General features: G+C 45.9%; 1 protein-coding gene across 7 annotated transcripts in view; it reads left to right on the top strand.

The window, feature by feature from the left end:
* The window catches only part of LOC128328414 (broad substrate specificity ATP-binding cassette transporter ABCG2-like), a 46,188-nt gene that overhangs the window by 4,159 nt on the left and 18,031 nt on the right, over nt 1–23,998 (top strand). For 6 of the 7 annotated variants that reach the window (XR_008309194.1, XR_008309193.1, XM_053258389.1 and 3 more), the window contains 8 exons: nt 212–433; nt 1,915–1,974; nt 2,454–2,568; nt 6,267–6,419; nt 9,864–10,021; nt 14,144–14,295; nt 17,390–17,500; nt 19,432–19,676. Coding sequence is in view for 5 of the 7 variants with exons in the window: in XM_053258389.1 (XP_053114364.1) it covers nt 212–433; nt 1,915–1,974; nt 2,454–2,568; nt 6,267–6,419; nt 9,864–10,021; nt 14,144–14,295; nt 17,390–17,500; nt 19,432–19,676 (1,216 nt within the window). In the remaining 2 variants the exon portion in view is untranslated. The remainder of the gene's footprint in view (nt 1–211; nt 434–1,914; nt 1,975–2,453; nt 2,569–6,266; nt 6,420–9,863; nt 10,022–14,143; nt 14,296–17,389; nt 17,501–19,431; nt 19,677–23,998) is intronic. The other variant, XM_053258386.1, reaches the window with a different exon arrangement.

The raw sequence follows: 23,998 nt of genomic DNA, 5'->3' as shown, positions 1-23,998 counted from the left end.
AATGGCATTGTGGCTGAGATTATGGGAGTTGAAGTCAACAACACCTGGGGTGGAGACCCAGGTTTGAGAACCCCTGTCTTAGTTTCATGTGTGGTATTATGAGCTTATGGTGATGTTTCTAGTCAATGCTTTGTTTAATACTGCAGTGGCATTTGATTGATTGATTGATTGATTGATTTGATTTATATACCGCCCTTCCAAAACGGCTCAGGGCGGTTATTATCCCAGCTATGAGAAGTATTGAAATGACCCTGGGCAAAGACTTTGATCGGAGCTCAAGCAATTTGCCGAAGAAAACAATTATCTGTTCCGATTCCACATTTGCTGAAGGAACCACCATGACCTTTCACAACATCAGCTACTGCATGGAATTAAAGACTGGCTATTTTGGCATGCGCGAAACAGTTAGAAAAGAGATCTTGAAAAATATCAGGTGAGTTTTAATTACTAGCGTTTGCTGATCTGGGGTGTGTAATCTTGCTTATTCTTTGCTGATATGGGGTATAATCCTGTGCTGAGAGCAGGGTGCAGAGTGGCTCCGGTGGAGGCTCTTTCTGCCCTCACCACAGCCCTTTTCAGATGTTAATGTTATTTGTGCATGCAGGAGGAGATGCCAGCTAAAAGCCGTGTGTGAAAAACAGCCTGGTGGGGCTGAGAGATGCTATTCTTGGAAACCCTGGAGAAACTCCTGCCAATCTGTGGAGACCAGGGCTTCCCAACCTATGGGACTCCAGATGTTGCTGGACTTCCACCATCCCTAGCTACAATTTATTGTGACTGGGGATGATGGGAACACATCTGGAACAACATCTGGAAAACCACTGCTTGGGAAGCCCTGGTGTAGGAACATAGGAAACTGCCATATACTGAGTCAGAACATTAGTCTAGCTAGCTCAGTATTGTCTACACAGACTGGCAGCAGCTTCTCCATGGTTGCAGGCAGGAATCTCTCTCAGCCCTATCTGGGAGAAGCCAGGGAGGGAACCTGGAACCTTCTGCTCTTCCCAGAGCAGCGGCTCCATCCCCTGAGGGGGATATCTTACAGTGCTCACACATCAAGTCTCCCATTCATATGCAACCAGGGCAGACCCTGCTTAGCTATGGAGACAAGTCATGCTTGCTACCACAAGACCAGCTCTCCTCTCCTATGACCAGCTCTCCTCAGGGTTGTAGACAACCCTGAGCTAGGTGGATCCGTATCCTGACTCGGGAGCATTGCCTTACTCTTATGCAGGTCCAGTTTTCCTTAGTGGTGCTTGTGCAGGAGGCTCCCTAATTGGACTGTGCTATGTTAAAAGTTGGATCTGTTAATTTTCCATTCTACCATCCTGAATGACAATCAGAATTTGGAATGTGCTCCCTGTTGAAATAAGAGCCTCCCCATCTCTGGCAACTTTCAAAAAGGCACTGAAGACATATTTGTTCACCCAGGCTTTGCATTAGATTTATAGTTTTAATAGTTTTTAATGTGGGGTTTTAAATGATTTTAATGTTTTAATTTTATTTAATTTTATTTAATTTGTATTGTTTTGTTGTGCACCGCCCAGAGATGCAGGTTTTGGGCTGTATAGACATAAGTTAGCTAAATAAATAAATAATTTGCCTGGTGCCAAATAAAACTGGACTCTGGATTCAAGATTTTTCAGTTAAAGATTTATTTAGGAGAGCTAAACCAAAGCTAAAGAGATGATTTCTGACCTATGAATTCTAACCTCATGTGCCATTTGTCTGCTGATATTGAGCGGAGGTGCGTGGGCGGGCAGAAATAAGATGCTTCATTTTGAAACTGTGGGGAAAGTGCTTGGCCTTTCTAAATAATGGACTGTGTCTAGGAGAAAGACAAAGCCTTGAAGCTCTTGGAACATATTTATAGATTAAACAACAGACTAGTGACAAACGGATTTTCTGTTTCAGTGGTGTGATGAAACCTGGTCTCAATGCAATTCTAGGACCCACTGGCTGTGGCAAAAGTTCGTAAGTGTTAACATAATTTTAAAAGTGTTGTCGATTGATAAACGTAGCAATATTAGATTTAGTTTTTACCACAGGATCTTCTGCCTGTGACACCCGGGCTCTGGCACTCCCTCCCACAAGAGGCCTGCCCGACCCCTTCCCTTTCGGCCTCTAGAAAACTGATGGGCCTTCAGCTTTCGATAGATTCTCTTTAGATTGCTTTATGATTGCTGCTTGATATCTTATTTGATTATTCTTTGTTGCTATTTATTGGTTGCTGTGTTTTGATTTTGTCGTCTTTATAAATGTTATGCACTTTAATATCATTTTGAGCCACTCAGAAAGCCTTTTTGGGCTGAAAAGCAGCATACAAAAGTGGCACACAAGTGTTCGTTTATATATGTAATGAGAAAAAGCCATTGAAGACAAGATATTTTTTTCAGAATAACTTCAGTCAGGATGAACGTAAAATCATATTATGAGTTGATTTCCCCCCCTAGGCTATTGGATATTTTAGCTACAAGAAAAGACCCCAAAGGACTGTCTGGAGAGATTTTGGTCAATGGTTACCCACAGCCTCCACATTTTAAATGTATGTCCGGATATGTGGTACAGGTAAATAAAGACTGTAGTCACTGTACATAAGTTCTAACTTTGGGCTGGTTTGGACAACTGGCCATCCACCACAAAATCAGCACTGAATGCATGCATGTTGGGAGAGCCAGTGTGGTGTAGTGGTTAGCGTGTTGGACAAGGACTGGGGAGACCATTATTTCAGTCTCCATTCAGCCCTGAAACTCACTGAGTGACTCTGGGCCAATCACTTATCACTCAGCCTAACCTACCTCACAGGGTCGTTGTGATGATAAACATAAACACATGTATACCACTCTGGGCTCCGTGGAGGAAGAGCGGGATATAAATAAATGTCTTGCGGCTCATCCAATATGATGTTCCTGCTGCCCTGTATTCATAAACCAACCTGTGTTCCCTGTAAGGGCGATTCCCAGATGAAGAGAGCTGGTCTTGTGGTAGCAACAGAGGTATTCTTACCCACAGACATTGGGGCCCAGGTCCGTAGCCTCCAAAGACCGGGCGTGTGTGTGCCTCCTGCTGCCACCCTGCACCCGCTCTGCTGCTGCCCTGCCGTTGCACCAAACTGTGGCTTTTCTGTAATTTTAGCTGCCATGAGCGGGGTGAGGGGTGAGCTGAACAGGCCTTCCCCCCCCCCCCGCCCCGTGGCAACAGAGGATGGAGCGGCCGCTTGGCCTGTCTGTCCAGCCCAGTGGCTCTTGAAAACTGTGAGGCGTGCCTGCACAGTTAGAATAGATCATTGCAAGCCCATGATGTCACGGGCTTGCAATGATGTATTCAAACTGCGCAGGCGCGCCTCACAGTTTTCGAGGGCCGCTGGACTGGACAGACAGGCCGAGCGGGCCGCTCCACCCTCCGTTGCCACGGGGCGGGGGGGGGGGAGGCCTGTTCAGCTCACCCCTCACCCCGCTCATGGCGGCTAAAATTACAGAAAAGCTGTGGTTTGGCACAGCTGGGCTTTGCGGTGGCAGTGGGGCTCATGGGTGCCAAAATCAGCTAGGTGCACCACTGGGTAGCAAGCATGTGTCGTCCCCTTGGCTATGCTGCCCTGGCTTGCATTTGAATGGGAAACTACATGCATGAGCACTGTAAGATATTCCCCTTGGGATGGGGCTGCTCTGGGAAGAGCACCTGCACGCTTTCATCCAGAATGTTCCAAGTTCCCTCTCTGGCATCTCCAAGATAGGGCTGAGAGAGACTTCTGCCTGCAAGCTTGGGGAAGCCGCTGCCATTCTGTGTAGACAATACTGAGCAAGATGGACTGATGATCTAACTCGGTAGAAGGCAGCTTCCTATGTTTTTGAATACAACTCCCATAATCCCCAGCTAAAGGCCATTGCAGCTGGGGATGGTGGGAGTTGTAGTCAACAGCATCTGGGAATCCCTCTTACAGGGATCACTGGTCAGAAAGTTCAAACTGCCCGTAATCTCATGGTTGATATACTACATTAAAGCAGTTTCTCCATTGCACAATTACTCGTGGTTCAGATATTCCTTCACCACATGATTATGCTGCAGCAGGAATGGCAAGCCAACTGGGCAGAGATGTGCATGCACTTCTCAGTTTCACAGGGGGCAGGAGTATCATATTGTCCAAATTAGTTGCCTTCCGATTCACTGAGCTGTTCCACGCATTTTATGTATTCATGGATTGCACTTGTTCATGCGTATACAAATAAATGACAGAATAGTTTAAAAGAGAGAGAGATAAAAGTGCAATCCATAGGAACATAGGAAACTGCCATATACTGAGTCAGACCATTGGTCTATCTAGCTCAGTATTGTCTTCACAGACTGGCAGCGGCTTCTCCAAGGTTTCAGGCAGGAATCTCTCTCAGCCCTATCTTGGAGAAACCAGGGAGGGAACTTGAAACCTTCTGCTCTTCCCAGAGCGGCTTCATCCCCTGAGGGGAATATCTTACAGTGCTCACACATCAAGTCTCCCATTCATATGCAACCAGGGCAGACCCTGCTTAGCTATGGGGACAAGTCATGCTTGCTACCACAAGACCAGCTCTCCTCTCCGTACATAAAATGCGTGGAACAGCTCAGTGAATCGGAAGGGGAATGATTTGGACAATATGATACTCCTGCCCCCTGTGCAATTGAGAATAACGGGTATTATCCAACCATGTGTGCTGTATATGATTAAAGCGCCAACAAGAGTGCATCAGTGAGCCCCGCCCCTGTGTCATTGCACCCCTTAACCATGCGCCCCATTCTTCACGCATAGGTTTGTCTGCAGAGATAAGCACAGCACCCAGGGAGAGATCCTCCCTGTGCAGTTGAATGCTAGGCACATAGCAGGCAAGAACTGCATGCATGGAGAATGGGAGGGTGTGGTTAAAGTCCACAGTTGGCATGGCTGGCACGCTCCTGTGGGCACTGTATCTGGGAACAGCATCCATGGCTTTTTAACTCTTGAAAAGGGCTTATAGATTAAATAAGATCTTGTCTAACATAAACCCATCTTATACATTCCTGCCTTATGTTCTCTTGAAGCATTTTCAGATAGCAGGCTAATTTACTGCAGGTTTGCTGCGAGGCTTTACTGCAAGTTCGAATTTGCTCCCGCAAAACAACATAAAACTCCCAATATAAATGGGGCTATGTTCCAATGCCTAATGGAAAACCTGAATTGTGTGTGGAGTGCTCCCCAATAGCTCGCAGGGACTTCGGGGTAATCTTTCCGATATGTGAACGCACACCCTCCATTCTGGAGGAGAAGTGAGCTAAAAGCCCCACCTGGAAATGCTCTTGGGGATTGAGTCTATTCAAGTGCTGAATATAAGGGTGCCAGTTGTCTAAAAAATCCATAGCTTTCTATTCCTCCCGAATCTTTTTTAAATACGTCATCTTGTGCATTAGCTCCTCCAATGTTCAGTGATAGAAGGAGCTTGCTTTTTCCAGTTTCATGTTATCAGAAGTCAAGCCATAATGAACATATTGCCTATTCCTATCCTTCCCTTTGCCATTATGAGCCACATCTCTGTTGCCCCCAGCAGAAAGACAAGATGGTCCATTTATTGCATTGATTTCTCACCTTCTAGGATCGAACTGAGGGGGTGCACCAAGGATGCAAGGCATTATGGGCAGTCCATGCACTGGCCAGATGAGAATCACTCATCACATGCCTTCAGATCATGCTGTTAGAATTTGCAGTATTTACTGATGTAGAATCTGACATCTTGAATTGGAGCATATTTTGATGTTGTGTTCTTTTGCTGTGAATTTCATGGAGGAGTATTGTTTCATAATTCATTGTTTTCCCTCTAGCATCCCCTTTTTGTGGGATGTTCCATAGCTAATAGCCACTCGCCCTCAATGCTTATGAAAGAAACGTCTTCTAGCCATTAAAATCCATTCTTCAAGCACCTTCAGCTACCTTGAGCGACATCAACCTGCCATCAGTACCCTTTAGCAAGTGAATGTGATCTTAAAAGAACAAAATAGTTTCCTCTTCACTTAACACAGAGGCTCCCATCCTTGGGTGTTATATACTACAACCCCAATCAATCCCAGCCACAATGACCTTTCCATTGTGGCTGTGGATGGTGGGAGTTGTAGTCCAACATCTGGGGGCCCAAGGTTGGGGGCCCCTGATTTAACACAACAACAGTAGTATCCTCATAATAGTATCAGTGCAGACTAACAGTTCTGAAACGGTGATATAAGCTAGTATAATGTTCAACCGAAACCCTTTTTCGCCCATCTCCAAGGAAGACATAGTGATGGGAACATTGACAGTTAGAGAAAACTTAGAGTTCTCAGCAGCCCTTCGACTGCCTTCTTCCATGAGCTCTGAGGAGAAACTGGAGAGAGTTAACGTGATCATTCGGGACCTGGACTTGTCTAAGGTTGCAGATTCCAAGGTATGTATTATGTAGTGTCATTTAATAGAATCAAATCTTAGCTGCTTCATCATCACCATCACCATCATCAACACAGTGCTGTGTGCATGGTGTTGGTGTTGGTGATTATTTTAGCAAAGTGCCAAGGAAGTTACCACTCCAGTTACAGAGCGCAGAATTTAGTTGTTGCAGCTATTTAAGGAACATGCATGGAGATAACTGTAGAGTCTAAAAACTAAATTGATTTATTAGGTAAGTATATTTGAGTCAGGAAAAACCTATCCTATCTATCAGCTATATAATGAATAGGTAGAGAGAAAGAGAGAGATGTCTCCATTTTCTCTCTAGGAGGAAAGGAAGAGAACGTACTCACTACAGTTCTCCCTGCTAACTTGGCAAAGAGGCACCTTTTAACGTGGTGATTCTCTTTATTTAGCAGGGGGAGAGTAACTGGCCCTATCCACCCCCATTCTTTTTAGATTGTGAGCCCTTTGGGGACAGGGATACATCTTATTTATTTGTTATTTCTCTGTGTAAACTGCCTTGAGCCATTTTTGGAAGGGCGGTATAGAAATCAATCAATCAATCAGATGAATACATACATACATACATACATACAGGAAGTACCTGAGGAGCAGGGACAGGTAAGGAGACTCTCACTAGCCACCTCTACTCCCAATGTCCCTAGTGGTCATTAGTTAGTCGGTGCAAAAGGTTGGTGCACTGGAACTCTATCTCCAACACATAGTACTTTACAGGGACCAAGAAGATCGGTCCCTATCAGTGTTCCCTCTAACAGGGATTCCCAGATGTTGTTGTCTGCAGCTCCCAGAATCCCCAGCTGCAATGGCTTTTGCTTGGGGATTATGGGAGCTTTAGTTAACTACATCTGGGAATCTCTGTTAGAGGGAACACTGGCCCCTATCCCTAAGGGCTCGCCGTCTTTAAAAATGACAGAACTAATTATATGAACCCTTGTCGGATTATTTTAGACTAGGTCTGGTCTAAAACTTAAGACCTAGAGGCCATCTCTGCCCCCCTGTGTAGTTCCAAGTGCCCTATTGCAGTTCTTGTCCCAGCAGCAGCGACTCATCCTAACAAGCCAAGGGGGCGCCCAAGGAGGTGCAGCGGCTTCTGGTTCCCAGCAGTTGTGCCTGCCTCTCCCGCTCCAGGCCTGCACAGTTCTACCTGGTGAATGGCCAGCCTGCAAGCAGTGTGGCTCTTAACAGTGGGGCGGAATGGGAGAGAGAGGCACAACCTCTGCTGTCGGGAGCCAGAGTCAGCTGTGTCTTGTTTGATGCCCCCTGGATCATTAGAACAAGCAACTACTGCCTTACCCAGTGGTTTTGGGGGCCCCACCTTGTGTGTCACACTTGTGATTCACCTTGTGATTAGCCAGTGAAGCAAGGACTCTTCCCACCTAGCTCAAGGCTTCTTATGTTACTCATGTCAGTGCTGGGAAGAGGCTTTAAAAAATAAAATAAAACCAGCGGCACTTTTACATTATTTTCTGTAGGGGGTCATTTCTGTATTTTCAGTTTCTTTGTCGTTATGATTGTGTTCTGATCCTTTGTGAGACGCCTGAGTAATTCATATTGAGACAGAAGGGTGGGCTTGAAATGGTATAAATAAGTGTGGCCGTACCATTTTTTTTTTTTGTCATGGCTGATAGCCCGTAGATAGAAGCCCTATTTGCATGTCATGTTCAGTACGTATACAGTATATGTACATTGTACAGACATACAGAGCTCATAAATAATAATCACTGCTAATACTAATCATTCTACTTTGTATGCTGGCCTCCCCATAATAGTTGTTCTTTGTGTGGCTCCCAAAGTAAAACAATAAAACAGTTGAATAAAACATGCAACTAAAAGACATTAACCCCTGCTAACTGAGCAAAGAGACTCCTTTTGGAGTGGTGATTCTCTTGTGTTTGGCAGGGGGAGTGCAAGTGGCCCTATCCAGCCCTTGCACAGCATCCCTCCAGTGACTGCTTCTGGTATCTGCTTTACGTTTCTTTTTAGATTGTGAGCCCTTTGGGGATCATTTTGTTTATGTTTATTTAATTTTCTGTGTAAACCACTTTGTGAACTTTGGTTGAAGAGCGGTATATAAATATTCGTAGTAGTAGCAGTAAATTAAAACAAAACAAAGATTATAATAAACTACAATATTTGATTTAAAAAAACTTTTTAACAGGTGTGGGTGAACAGAAAGGTCTTCAACTGGTGTCTGAAAGAACAAAGTGATGGTGCCAGGTGAATCTCACAGGGGAGGCTATTCCATAAACAGTGTGCCACCACCAAAAAGGCCCTCTCCCTAGTAAGCACCTGCCTCACCTCCCTTGGCAGGTGTCCTCGGAGCAGGGCCTCTGAAGAAGATCTCAGGGTCTGGGTAGGGACATAAGAGGCAAGGCAGTCTCTTAGGTGAGGTGGTCCCAATCTGTTTAGATTGGTGTGCCTGTACAGTTATGCACACATTGTGTTTAATGCATGCATAGTGGGGCCCTTCCTTTCTGTAGCTTGCATTTGAGGGGGCCTGTATCCTGGTTCATTTTTAAAGTGAAAGCATGTGCAGTCATTTATATAAAATATGTACGTGTGTACAGACATCAGTACTTATTTACAGCATAATGTCTGAATGGGGCTTGAATCTCCCTGAACTGGTCTAGACTCAACCACTACTGAGACCAGTGTTCCCTCTAACAGGGATACCTACCCGTGTTTCCCCGAAAATAAGACAGTGTCTTATATTAATTTTAGCCCCCCAAAATGCACTAGGGCAATTAGCAGTACATCAGAAACTACTGCTAGGTCTTACTTTCGGGGAAACAGGGTAGATGTTGTTGACTACAACTCCCACACTCCCCAGCCAAAGGCCATTGCAGCTGGGGATTCTGGGAGTTGTAGTGAACAACATCTAGGAATTCCTGTTATCGGGAACACTGACTGAGACTGACTGTGATACTGGTGTGACAGTGAGGAGTGGGAGAAGGCAAACTAAAGGTTGAGACTGATTAGGACATCTTTTATGTGGAGGAATTTAAAATGTTTTATTCTGACTGCAGAATTTTCAAGCAGTCCTCCTCTAATATCTGAAAAGCTGTCACATAGGAGATGATGCAGATTTGTTCTCTTTTGCTCCTGTGGGCTAGAACCGGTGGGTTGAAATTACAAGGAGATAGCTTTAGGTTAGACATTAGAAAGGATTTCCTAACTGTGAGAGCTGCTTGACAGTGAAACAGTTTTCCTTGTGCTGTGGTGGGCTCTCCTTTAGAGGTTCCCAAACAGAGGTTGGATGGCCATCTGTCAGCAGATTCCTGCATGAGCAGGGGATTGAACTACAAGACCCACCCAAGCTCCCTTCCAGCTCCAAAATTCTAGCATTCTACAAAATGTTTTCCTAGGTGGTTTTCACTACAAGACAAAGAGCCTCACTTAGAGATTTCCTTTCCCACGCTAGATTGGCACACAGTTTATTCGTGGAGTTTCTGGCGGGGAGAAGAAAAGGACAAGCATTGGGCTGGAGCTCATTACGAACCCCACAGTATTGTTCTTAGATGAACCAACGACTGGATTGGATGCCAGCACAGCCAACGCTGTCCTGCTGCTCTTGAAAACGTAAGTTGTAGTCGCATCTGGGAGTAGGATATGCCCGAAGCGCTGTTCGAAGCACGGTTCAAGTCCTTTGAAGGAAATTAGAAAGGGAACTTCAAGAAAACCGAGAGCAGGTGCTTACCTGCTCTCCGCCATCCCTTCCAGCTTCCTTCTGGGCTGGTACGTGTCCCCAAAAGCCCTGCACACCATTGGCACACACATGCCATATGCATGGTCAGCATGGTGTTGTGGATGCCATGTGTGTGCTGATGGCGCATGGGGCTTTTGGGGACGATGTGCTGCCCCAGCAAGAAGCTGGAAGGGATGGCGGAGAGCAGGCAAGCACCTGTTCTCTGTTTTCTTAAAGATCCCTCAAATCGCTTCGAACAAAAATTTGGATACATCCCTATCTGGGAGGCTGCAGATTTTGGAAAGAGATGTGCTCTCTGTATGAACAATTTACATGCATCCTGACCAGAATATTTATAGACTGATGTTCCTTATCCTGAATGGTATTTTTGAGGCCTCCAGGAACCTAACCCCCGCAATGCCACTGAGCTAATGCCTTGAGATCCACAGTTTCCTTATCCGCGGTAATTGCAGAGAACAGAACCCCTGGGAATACTGAGGTCCTTCTGTAGTTCTGAGAGCCAAGCTAGACATGATGTGGGAATTCCAAGAGGCTGGAATGCAGTGGAGAGCTGGTCTTGGGTTAGCGAGCATGAATTGTCCCCTTTGGTAATTGGGCTTTGCCTTGGTTTGCATTTGGATGGGTGACTATATGTGAGCATTTCGGCAAGTTATTCCTCTTAGGTGATGAGGCCATAACTCAATGGTAGAGCATTTTCCTTTTGCACATTTTGCACGCAGAAGGCCCCAGGTTTAATCCCTGGCATCTCCAAGTAGGCCTGGGAAAGACTCCTGCCTGAAAGCTTGGAGAAGCTGCTTCTAGTCAGAGTAGACAGTACTCAGCTAGATGGACCAATGGTCTGATTTAGTATAATGCAGCATCCTATATTCCTACTATGAATATTTACTGTATATACCACTTTTCAACAAAAATGCTCAGGGAAAAAGTGCTCAGTTTACACAGGGGAAAAAATCAATATGATATAATTAATTAATCAATCAATCATTCAATCAATTAATTAAACTTCTATACCACCCAAACCTACGTCTCTGGATGGTTAACATAAAACCAATTAAAACACAGATAAAAAGTTAAAACAATGCAACAATTTAAAAGCAGCCATAAAATTGAAAACAGACAGTTTTAAAAAGCTGGGAAGCTTTATATTGATATTATCTGTACCTTTGCATTTTAATTATGCATTGTTTTAATTATATTGTAAACCGCTTTGAGATTATTTTAATGGAAAGCGGTATATAAATCGAACAAGAAAGCAAGAAAAAGAAAGAAACACGAGGCAGATCCTAGCAACAGCCACTGGAGGGAGGCTGGGCTGGGGCTGGATAGGGGTAGTTGCTCTCCTGCTGCTAAATATAAGCGAATCGCCACTTTAAAAGGTGCCTTTTTGCTCAGTTAGCAGGGTTATTAGAATGGGAAGGGACACTTTTAGTCCAACTCCCTGCTCAGGGCAGGTAGTTGGAACTCCCCATGTCTTTTAATGTCTCAAAACCAGCTGTGGGAGAGGGGCATAGATTATTTGTTCATATTTATATACTGCCGCATCTCTAGGTGGTTTACATACAACATTTAAAATCCAGCAGAAATTAGAAACAGACAACAGTCAAAGGAGAGCTGGTCTTGCGGTAGCGAACATGAATGGTTAAGCAGGATCTGCCTTGGTGTCCATTTGGATGGGTGACTCCATGTGAGTGAGGGCTGTAAGATATTCCCCTTAGGGGTCAGGGCCATAGCTCAGTAGAAGACCTTCTGCATGCAGAAAATCCCAGGCTCAGTCCCTGGCATTTTAATGGAAAGTGGGGGCATTTCCAAGGAGGGCTGTGAAAAATCCCCTGCTTGAAACCTTGGGGAGCTGCTGCCCACCAGTGTAGACAATAGTGACCTAGATGGACTGTTAGTCTGACTCTATAAAGCAGCTTCTTATGTTAATTTTTTTTAAAAAAAAAACAATATAAAATTTAACTTAAAAGCTGGAGTAAATAGGTGTGTCTGAAAAGTAAAATTTTGAAATCAGCCAGAGACAGGAAGCTCTTATTCTGACACGGGGCGGAGCCACCATTGGGTCAACAGGTTCAAAGAACCCGGGCTGCGCTTAATCAGGGGCCGTGCCTCGCGGCCCCGACACCCCCACCGCATCTGACATCAGACTCAGGGGTGCTGGTTAACTCCAGTGCGGGGGCCGTGCGGCCCCTTCGGGAGCTAAACTGAGGCTGGCACTGCATTCGCAGTGCAGCCACAAAAGGCACTTCCCTGCCTTAGCAGCAAGGCTCTGTTCGGGAGTCAGACCACACCCCTCGTGTCTGATGTCAGATGCAGGGGGCGGGGCAGCGGCGGCAGCCGCACACGGGCCGCCAGCGGTCAGGCTATGCACCTGTTCTGACAGGGAGTATGTTCCAGAGTCCTAGGGCAGCAATTGAGAAGGCCCGTGATTCCAAGTCACCAAGAAATGACTTTGATTCCGAGTCACCAAGAATGATTCCAATGGTTTCAAGTCACCAAGAAATGACAAGTCACCAAGAAGTGAGAGAGACAGCGTGGTGTAGTGGTTAGAGTGCTGGACTAGGACCAGGGAGACCCGAGTTCAAATCCCCATTCAGCCATGATACTAGCTGGGTGACTTTGGGCCAGTCCCTTTTCTCTCAGCCTAACCTACTTCACAGGGTTGTTGTGAGGAGAAACCTAAGTATGTAGTACACCGCTCTGGGCTCCTTGGAGGAAGAGCAGGATATAAATGTAATAAATAAATAAATAAATGAGCCTTTGGCTACTGTAACCGAACCCCTCCTAATGATCTCAGCAGGTGGTGAGGTTTGTAACAAAGAAGGCACTCTCTTAAATGCTCTGGGCCCAAGCCATTAAAGGCTTTATAGGTGATAATCAGCACTTTATATTTTGCCCGGAAATGTGTGATTTGGATTGGGGCTGCAGGGGAATTTAACTCTTCCTCCCTAGTATTGCAGCCCAAATCCAAATCAGGCTCCTTTTCTCTAGAGAGGAAAACTTACAGGAAGGGCCATAGCTCAGTGGTACAACATGCACTTTCCATACAGAAGATCCAGGGTTCAGTTGCGAGCATCTCCAGGTAGGGCTGGGAAGACTCAACTCTGAAACCCCGGACACCTACTGCCAGTCCGTGTAGACCAGGCCTGCTCAACTTCAGCTCTTCTGCAGATGTTGGCCTACAATTCCCATAAACCCTGGCTATTGGCCACTGTGGCTGGGGATTATGGGAGCTGTAGTCCAAAAACAGCTGGGGGTCCTAGGTTGAGCAGGCCTGGTGTAGACAGTACTGAGCTAGATAGACCAATGGGTCTGTCTCGGTATAAGGCAGCTTCCTCTGTTCACTGTGATATTGCAATCTTATCTACATGTATTTGGCATGCTATTCTTTCCCAAGGGGAAAAAAAGGGAGGGCTGCAAGACTCAATGGCAGACATCCTGGCCAAGTTAAGTAATAATATTATTCAAGAGTTACTCTAAAGGACTACTAAATTTCATTAGGACTTCCTCTAGCAAATTTAGTCAGGAACTCATCAACCAATATCTGCAAGATATATGCCCCCAACCGCTTCTAGTAGTGCTAAAGATACAGACCAAGTATTTATTTATTTGTTTGTTTGCTCCGTGAACAATTTTCTATTTCTAAAATTTCTTCTTTTCTTTTCAGATATAGTGAGGGGAAATTAATATTGTGGAGGTTTTCCCCCACGACCCCATACATAGTTCAAATAACATATTGAATCAGATCACAATCTATTTAGGTGTCATAAAAACTTGTATCATAATTTTTTAAAAGGAAAAAATAACAATTCATGCAAATGAAGGGGAAATTTGCATGGGGAAATTTGGGAGAAAAATTTCCAATTCCAAAATGTCTGGAAAATCCATATCTCTGAAGGTTCTTTCTTTCTTCTGAAAGCACAGAGTTTAAAAAACAAAACAAAACATAACCCAAAACTGAAGGCAGCCTATAATTATTTTTCTTGTATTGCATTTAGGATGGCACAGAAAGGAAAAACAATCATTTTTTCAATTCATCAGCCTCGGTACTCGATTTTCAAATTGTTTGACTCCCTGACGCTCCTTGCTGCTGGAAGGGTTGTGTATCATGGCCCTGCATCCAATACTATTGCATACTTCAGATCTCTGGGTGAGTGTTCATGGCGTGTGCTCCAGTGCCCCACACTTTAGCCTCCCCCCCCCCAAATATCGTAAATTTATTAGTGAGTGAAAAGTGCTGGTGCTGCTTGGGAAAAAGGTTATCAGTAACACACAAAAGTGAACAGTAACACACAAAATCAAATCTGCCTGCCTGCTCCACCACATCCTCAGTTTGGTACTGGTCGTCAGGGCACTAGTCCATCATCATCCTGGGCCATGGCAATGGGCTGGGTGCATGTCTGGGTGTGTCAGCAGCACATCTGGTTTGGTGGTTGGCCAGGGTGGGGTGAGTTGGCAGTGGTGTTGCAGTGGGTGGTGTGGCCATGAGTCACTCGCCCGCCACATCCAGCTCAGGATAACCCAGTAGGGGGAGGTTGGCCTTCAGGAAGACCAGCTGCTCCAGCAAGCCAGCATCCAAGAGCGAGCAATGGGGCGTCACCACATCCTCAGATGTGAACGTTGGCCACATCCCTCTTGCTCTGACGTTGGTTGGCAGGCAGGAGAGGAACCATCTAGCAACTGCTGCCAAGTCTGGCCAGACTTGGCGATGCATTGCCCCAAACCCTGGATTGGTTCCATCTCTGGGTCTGCCACCAGCTCCTGCAGATACTGCAGAACAGGCTGCTCTGCACTGCCGCAGGGCTCAGTGGGCTCTTCCCATACCCCTGGCAAGGCGCCAAGGCACCCCCATTTGAACCACTGGGTGGAACTCCTTGGCAGAACTGCCGGCTTTGTTGGCACTTCCAGGAACAGCAGGAAATGGTGATGCCTCTGCTGGGGGTGGAGTGTGCACTAGAAGTAGGCATCATCTTTCCAGTGGCCAGGTGATGAGATGAGACACTGGCCAACCAGACTGCTTGTCCACCGATTGCACCCACTGTGCAACTGCCAACATCCTCTGCTTGAGAGCAGGAGTATCTGCCTTGCCGCTGCTAGGCAAGGGCACACCAAGCAGCCTCACGCTGCCAGCAGGAGCAAGGACCCCTGAGTGGTGCTGTTGCGGGTGCCTCAGCATTGCTGATGTCCCTAGACCCTTAGGGTCCTTACTCCTGCTGACCTGTGCCCTGCAGTGGATGCAGGCAGCATGTGTAGGGTCACCTTGGCAGAGCTCTCAGTGGTCCCTCACCATTCTGCTTTCAGTCCTGGAAGATTTGGTGGTGGTGGTACTGGGGCTGCTGGGTCCACCACCGCCCTCAGTCCAGGGCTGAGAAGGTCCAGGAACAACCAGAATGACTTCCTCCTGCTCCTCCTCAGCCTCAGACGGGGAGTGCGTCGCACTGCCAGTGGGGACTGGGGAGGAGGATGGAGACAGTGATCTGGCTGCTGGGCTAGCAGCTGATGACAACTTCTCCTCCTCGCGCTGCCGCTGTGGGAGCAGGCGGCCCCACCAGATAGGTGAGCCTGCATGTAACAACCTCTAGGGGGATGGTGGCGACTTGGGGAGTAGGCCCCTCCCCCATGAGCAGCAGCATCACCCCTCCCTCTGCCTGCCACTCGGCTCCTAGCTCTGCCCTGCACCTTCCTGGAGGACATCTTGTGGGTTTTAAATTAATGCCCCAGCTCTGTTGGGCAGGGAGAGGAAAGGGTTTGTGGCTGGGGATGGTCTATTTATTATGCTGTGTATGCCACACATGGTGCTATCTATGTAGTGCACACACAGAAGCTACAAAAATTAACACACACACACCCCAAATAAAGAAGCAGGCTTTATTTGAGGGGGGGGAAAGGCTTTTTTTGTGGAGGGAGCAAGTAACAATGGTGTAAGTCGAAGGGAAGGGAGGGAGAGGGGATTGCTGAGGCCTAAGCTACCCAGTACCCTCCTACCTCTGCTACCCAGCCCTCGTACCTACCTACCTACCTAAACCCCTTCCCCTAAACTAGGCCCCATTTAAAAGAAAGAACTCTAACCTAGCCAAGGGGGTTTGTGGGGTGGTTGGGGGGCTCACTAATCTGACGTTGTCATCTTTTGCTGTCTTCAGCTGGAGTCTGTCTGACCAGGAGCTCCAGGCAATCAGGCGAGGACATGCTGGCACTCAACAGCCGGGGTGAGGGGTGGGGCAGCTAGGGCTAGCAAAAAGCAGTTGGCATTGCAAAATAAAAAAGAAACAATGAGAGAGAGAGAGAGAGAGAGAGCGAGCACTCTCTCTCCAAAAGCAGAAGGCCTAGCAGAGCAGTGCACTGCTGCAGTGCACTGCAGAGTGATTCAGCAGCAAGCAGCGGGTCCAGCAGGGCTGTACAGAGCCCCAGCAAAAGCAGGGCAGCAGGCACAGCAAGGCAGCCAGCTCTCTTCCTCCAGATCCAGAGGCAGAGCGAAGCCAAGCACTGCCTGCCTGGACTTTAAATACACTTTGAAACTCCCTCCTTTTTGCTCCCCATCCCTCATCTCTTTCCTCCAGCCAATGGGGGTAGAGTTGCCCTGACAACACTTGATATGGAATGATAGCAAGCCAACCAGAAGAAAGGAGGTCGCAAGCCAATCAGAAGACAGTGGCAGAAAACCAATCCGCAAGGGAGAAAAACAAGTAAACAAGCAGACAAAATGGTGGCCTGAGGGCCAGTCCGGTTCGTAATCAAGCCAGATGAACCAACCTGAAGAGCCAATATATAAAAATATTGGCTCCTAATAGTGTGTTCTCTGGTAGATGTCAAGAGAAAACATATTCCCATGGCTGTGTGTTTACCAGGTAGTCATGGGAATTAACTAGTTTAATTTTAGCCAGCTGTCAGCATTGAATTTTAACTGGTTTAAAATGCCATTGCAGATTTATGTATAGAGTTGAGTGATTTTTTTTTTAATGCCCGACTTCCTTTAATGGACCCCAAATGACTCACTTTCCTGGGATCCCCAACACTCTCAGGCTTATGTTCAGTCACACCACTAGGCATTTACTGGACAATCTTCTGTTGCATGTGCTTAGGCTTCATTACGGTAGGGCAGAGGTTCTCCAATTTGGGACCCCAGATGTTGTGGGACTATGACTCCAATCATCCTAAGCCCCAATGGCCTTCTAGGAGCCAAGTTTGGGAACCCCTACAGTGGGGTATTTCAGGCTGTTAGAAAATGAATTTTCTTTCCTTTGCAGGCTATGTGTGTGAGCCGTATAACAATCCTGCTGATTTTGTTCTGGATATCATCAATGGAGATTCAACGGCTGTCACGAGTAAGGCTGACCTTAATGATCCTGAAGTTATAGGTATGGATGCTGAGAATCTTCAGACTAGAGATGTCTTGTTAAAGAAACTATTGATTCTGTGCATATTGAGCTGACCGAGTCCTTATTTGGGGGGCAGACAATGTTCTGAGTATGGTTAAGGTCTGATCTTAGAATGAGGTGGCAAAATGGACTGTACCACCATGGCAGGTGGGAGAAGCTACTTTTGATTGCTATACAAGCTTCCTGAAAAGTAAAAAGCTAGCACCCCAGGGAGAAAGGCTCTCTCCCATCTTATTCCCTGCTGTGCAAGTTTTCTGACTGTACAGCATTTTTTAAAAATCAACAACATAGGAGAGCATTCAGAAATGAGAATCTCTCCTGCTGCTAAATGTAAGAAGGCCACCACTTTAAAAAGTGCCTCCTTGCCCAGCTAGCAGGTGCAAGATCCCCCATACTAGTACACCAACATTCAAACTTCTATTACTCCTGTTGCATTGAAACTTCTCTACTACAGGGCCTTCAGGGTGAAAACAGAGATTCTACTGCAGACCAGTTTCAATGGGAACTCCACCCTAACCAGATCTTCTGAAGGCTAAATAAATGAATAATAGAATGAGAGCCCCAAATTCATTCTGCAACTGTGGTCAACCAGTCATGCAGATGGCCAGTGCACATTAGGGGTGTGCACGGAACCGCGGAGCTGCGTGCCAGCACTGGGGTGGGGGGTCCCCTTAAGGGCAGGGAGGGTTTACTTACCCCTCCCGCCGCTTTCCCCTCTCCGGCGCCCGTATTTCTTTGAGTAATTGGGGTGGCAGGATACCTCCCTGCCGCCCCTTCCCCCGCTTGGCGTGCAGTACTGTGCAAAAGGCTTTTGCACAGTACTGCACGCCAAGCGGGGGAAGGGGCGACAGGGAGGTATCCTGCCACCCCATTACTAAACGGATTTCCAAAGCGCCGGAGAAGGGGCGGCAGGGAGGTATCCTGTCACCCCAATTACTCAAAGAAATACGGGTGCCAGAGGGGGGAAAGCGGCAGGAGGGGTAAGTAAACCCTCCCCACCCTTAAGGGGACCCCCCACCCCGAACCACCCGAATCCGAACCGCCCATGTCCGGACCGGTCTGGAGGCCTATAGAATGGCCTCCGGACCGGTCCGGGCACATCACTAGTGCACATGCATGACAGCCTCCAAAATGTCTGCTGCCAGCGCAGAGAGTTCTGGAACGGGCTGATGCCGGCCTGAACTGGGCTGTTTGACACTGGGGGAGTCTGGCAGGGGGAGGGGGAACCGCTGGAGATTTCCTCGCTTCTGCGGCAGCACACCCTGGAGGCGGTGAGTTTCCCCCCACAAACATGTTAGAACCCCTGAACCAGCTTGAATTTGAGCCAAGCCAGGTGGTCTATTTTATGGGGGCAAAACTGAACATGCCCAGTTCAGTTTGATTCAGTTTGGACTCAAACCGAACCGGGCAAACTAGTTTTGTGCACACCCCTAGTTATGAGAGAGGAAGAAAAATTTCTCACTAAACACTCTCTCCACACCATGCATAATTTTATACACCTCTATCATGTCTCCCTTCAGTCTTTTTTTCTAAGTTAAAAAGCCCCAGGTGTTGTAGTCTTGCCTCATAAGGAAGGTGCTCCAGGCCCCTGGTCATCTTGGTTGCCCTCTTCTGCACCTTTTTCGGTTCTACAATGTTGAGATGCATCCCATAGACCAGCAGTTCCCCACCTTGGGTTCCTCGTGTTGTAGGACTACAGCTCACATCAATCCCAGTGTGGCTGGGGATGATGGAAGTTGTAGTTCTACAACATCTGGGGCCCCAAGGCAGGGAACTGCTGCCAATGGCATGCCTACAATCATGGGTGTGCCATTGTCCACTCACAACTGTGAGACAGTTGAGAGCACACGAGCTGTATGAACCAGTTTGTGTGTCTCACTTTTTTCGGCTTCATTTTTGTTGTCCTCCAGCAGAGATTGTTGAGTCAGACAGAGTAAACGAGACCATTGCAACAAGGTTGGCCGAACAGTTCTGCAAAACAGCTGCCTACAAAAATATGAAAGCACACTTGGAGGCAGTGTCGGCGGAGAACAAAAACAGGAGGATAATTTACAGAGCAATTCCATATACCACCCCCTTCTTTCATCAGCTCAAGTGGGTGTCCAGGCGCACATTTAAAAATTTGATAGGCAATCCACAAAGCTCCACAGCTCAGGTAACTCAAATGATTTTTTGCTTGGTTTTCCAGAAGTAATTATTAGGGAAGAAATGAAGCCTACAGGAAAACTCCGGTATTCGCGGGGGTTCCGTTCCCGGCTAGTGCTGGGGATACTGAAACTCCAAATACCGGGTAATTGGGACTATGGAACCGTGGGGGTTAAGTTCCCCCACAAGGAACCTAAGGGGTGGGGATGGGCCAAAAATGGTATTTTGGGTTGTCTTTTAAAAAAGAAGTTGGTGGGAAAATGGTCCCAAACCAGGTGAAAACTGTCCATGAGGGCTGGTCTGGACCCCATTTTGGGCCTCTCTGAGCATGCGCAAGTGCTCAGAGGAGCATGAAATGGGATCCAGACTGGCCCTCGCAGTCAGTTGGAAGAGAGGCTTGGAGGGAGAAGGAGCCCCCGTTGCTGCCTCTGCCACCATCCCTGCTGCTGCAGGTGCCTCCGTGGCGATTTCAAAAGGTAAAATGTGCCGCCTCCTCTATGCAGTCCCCACTGTTGCTGCTGTCATCTGTGGCGATTTTAGCAGGTAAAATGCGCCGCCCCCAGCACAATCCCACTGCCTCTGCTGCCCTCCTCCAACCCAATCCTTGCCAGATTCCCCTTTACAAGTATGGCCGTGGCTGACCCCTGACCTGCGGATACGCAAGCCTGTCTTTTTTCTTCTTCACGTATGCCGAGGTCGGGTGCCTGTTCCCCGACCGCAGACACACAAAACTGTGAGTCCTGAAATCTCGGATAACGAGGTTTGCCTGTATTTCTATCTGCAAATGAACGGACTTTTACATAACAAAGAGCTGCAAGCAGAAATGTGTATATAATGCATAGTATACGTTCTGTTCTTCCTTTCTTTACCTGGAACATGCCTGCTAGAGGAGAACAGGTAGTGGGACAGGGAATCGAAGCTGTGGGATCAGTTAACTGGCAAAAGAAGGATCCAGGAAACAATTGTAGACCCAGATACTCCAGCATGCATTTTGTCTGAGCTATCTTTGCTCTGGCTGATATCCCAATTAACATTGCACTAGTTAGTGCAAGGATGTCACACTAGTGCACTAACTAGTTCTGCTAAATTGGGTGCTTGCATTTCAGACTGTTTTTATTATGCTGATCATGATTTTAAAAAGATGTCTATGCCACCATTCTTCATAAATGAATTCATGGTAACAAAATTCATGAAAACACACAGTAAAGCACAAACCTCTAAATTAATAGAAAAATCATTAATCATAGAAAAATAAAAAGTCATTAAAACAGGGCAACCACAGAGAAGTGTGTAGAGTTAGGGAATGGCCTGCTGAGAGAGAGAAAAGTCTTCAACTTTCATTTAAAATTAAACAGGGAGGGAGCAAGCCTATGATCAAGGGTCAGGGAGTTCCAGAGAACTGGGGCCACCACTGAAAAGGCTTGCCCATCGGTCACTGAGAGTTGTGCTTGAGAAGGTGGAGGGATGTGTAGGAGAGCTCCTCTACCTGATTTCATGGGCCAGGCAGAGCTATATGGGAGTAGGCGATAGGCTAGACTGGTGGAACAGGGTATGCTTGTGCAAGCTGTGCCACGCCTCTTGCTGTGAAACGTCTTCCTCAGTCCATATATATGTTGCAGAAAATGATGCAAAGCTGTCACGCATTCAAGAGACGGAGCAATCAGCATCCACTCAACTACACAACCTTCTTGCGCAGGTTCATCTTTGTTCATTGCACTAGCACAGCATTAGCCCAGATGTCAGCCCGTGTTCCCTGTAACAGGGATTCCCAGATGTTGTTGACTACAACTTCCATCATCCCCAGCCGGATGATCTGGGAACTCCTGTTACAGGGAGCACTGATGTCAGCTATTGTCTCTAGAACAGCATGTCTGTCTTCTACTGTGTTTCCACTGAGCGCCTTTTTCAAAAAACTGTGCTGCTGTTTTTCAAAAATACAAAGTGTTTGCTAATCCTCTGTTCATGGTCCGTGAAGTTAAAAGCTTTGTGTGTGTATGTTGATATTATGGGGATCCCTATTAATTGTTTTGTAAAAGCTTGACCCTGTGACAAGAATTATGCTCTTAAGAGCTTTATAATCTTCCAGGGTTAATAGTCCTGACTTTTTTCTCACAATCATTTCTATCTCCCTATCCTCATTAGGGATGGATTTTCAAGGCATTCTTGAAAACAGTCCACATTTCCTTAAGCCCCTTTGGCTAATCTTCTTAAACTGGTCGTGATATGATCTTTGTTTCCCACTTCAGTTGGCTTAGCAGGAGAATTATCCTTGACATTTGGTCCTTTCAGCGGGGCCTTAGCGCCACGGTACCATGGATCAAGTGTTAAGGTTCATGCAAGCCCTCCTGCTTCAACACTGCTGAACAGCCTGTTACCATCATCTTGGCTAAGATTTCCATCACTTTTGCTTATTCTTAAGAAAGCACAGCAGACAGTTTTTAATCAGTTTGATTATTGTCATTAAATCAATTACTGTTTTAATAATTGGTCAGGCAATTCCATTTCTTTGATTTAATGTGTCAACAATACCTGGCTTGTTTTGAAACCCAGCAAACTTTAAACATCTTTCTGTTGGATTTTACCTTTCAGATGTTTTACTCTTCCCCAACCCTGCTTTAAACTCAAGTAAAATGTGTTCAAAAGATTTTTTTTTAAAAAGAAGTTTAAAAGCAAGGTTGATTTGATTTAAATCAGATTGATTTAAATTGCTTCACAGAAGGACTCAGTTTTAATTATTTAAATCACAATTTAAATTACTAGTCAGGAAGGTTCTTTTTAAGCATAGTTTTCTATAAAAGCACATTCTTGTTGTCTAATATAACCTTAATACAGTACATATTCAGAGGTAGATGCAGGTTTCATTTTTAGAAGGTAGGTACACTCTGTAATAGGTACACACTTCTTATAATGCTGTTTCATTTGAGCAACCAGGATTTTCATTGATTTTTTTAAAAAAGCAATTAAAAATCTGATTAAAATAAAAAATCTGATTTAAATTTTAAAAAATGATTTTTTGATTTTTTTTAAAAAAAATAATCGCTCTTTTATCAACTCTGTTTTAAAGTGAACATTATTTTATGAAGATGGGAAAAAGTTTTAGAAGCAGCTCAGATTTTAGATGGAGCTTCTTTTATTACACACAGTTCTAAGACCGGAGTGATATTTGATATATTTATTTATGACCCATGGTCAGCTTACAAATCAACTAGAAATAGTAGAATTAAAGGAATCCTACAAGAGGTTAACAGTTGCTAGAAAATAATAAAACATCAATCATATACAGTACCAATCAAAAACTTGACTAGCAATTGCTAACAATAAAATATAAATATAAACTAAAAATTCAGGAAGAACATACGCATGAAATAAAAAACTGACGTAACCACATAGCATTAGAGCAAAACTTCACCACCTTATATGTAATGGATGGAAATTGATCTGCCAGAAGATGAGAAGCACAAAAATCTTCTGAGCATCTTGGAAAGAGTGCCAGACAGGGAGATATCGACCGGAGTGGTAGAATACTTGTTCGGCATGGTGAAGACCCCAGGTTCAGTCTCAGGCCTCTCCAAGCAGCGCTGAGAAAGACCCTGGACTGAAACCCCGGAGAGTTGCTGCCAGCCAGTGCAGACAATATTAAGCACTACTGCGTAATAATGTATAAGGAAGTTCTGTATGTTGACAGGGGCGTATCTCTGGTGGGGCAGGCAGGGCATGTGCCCTGGGTGCCATTTGAAGGGGGGGCGCCATTTTTTAAAATTACATTTTTTTTAAATGGCCACCAAAAACAAAATGGCCACTGTGCATGCTCAGATGACCTCTGTGAGGCCCTAGGTCATGCCAGGCCTCTCAGAGGCCATTTGAGCATGCATGGTGTTCATTTTGTTTTCAGCGGCCATTTTTTAAAAAACAAAATTTATTTTAAAAATGGCCACCACACATGCACAAATGGGCCCTGCGAGGCCCTAGAGGCTAGTGGGGGGAGGGGGAACCTTTGCAGACCCCACCCCCATGGCCTTTAAGAAGCCCCCGAAGGTGCTGCAGCTAAAAATTTTTTAAAAAAAATTAATATAATATAAGTCACTGTACACATATTTACTTTGGCACTATGTACAGAGAATCAGGACTTGTGAATACTGACCTGAAGCTTATGATCTAGAATTGTATTCATTTGCTCTTACTTTGCTTCTTGTGGTAAGTGAGTTAAATGTGATGTCTTAATAATATGGCTATTAATGGTGAGTTTGTCTTTGAATCAGTGTGAAATCCTTAATATTAAGGCCCACTGGGAGTTTCTTGCTCTCTTTCTCTCATTTTAACTGTCATTCTGAA

Source organism: Hemicordylus capensis, chromosome 5 (genome assembly GCF_027244095.1).
Source record: "Hemicordylus capensis ecotype Gifberg chromosome 5, rHemCap1.1.pri, whole genome shotgun sequence".
NCBI classification, from domain to species: domain Eukaryota; kingdom Metazoa; phylum Chordata; class Lepidosauria; order Squamata; family Cordylidae; genus Hemicordylus; species Hemicordylus capensis.
The sequence above is the reverse complement of the archived record's forward strand: the minus strand, read 5'-3'. Positions and strand labels throughout refer to the sequence as shown.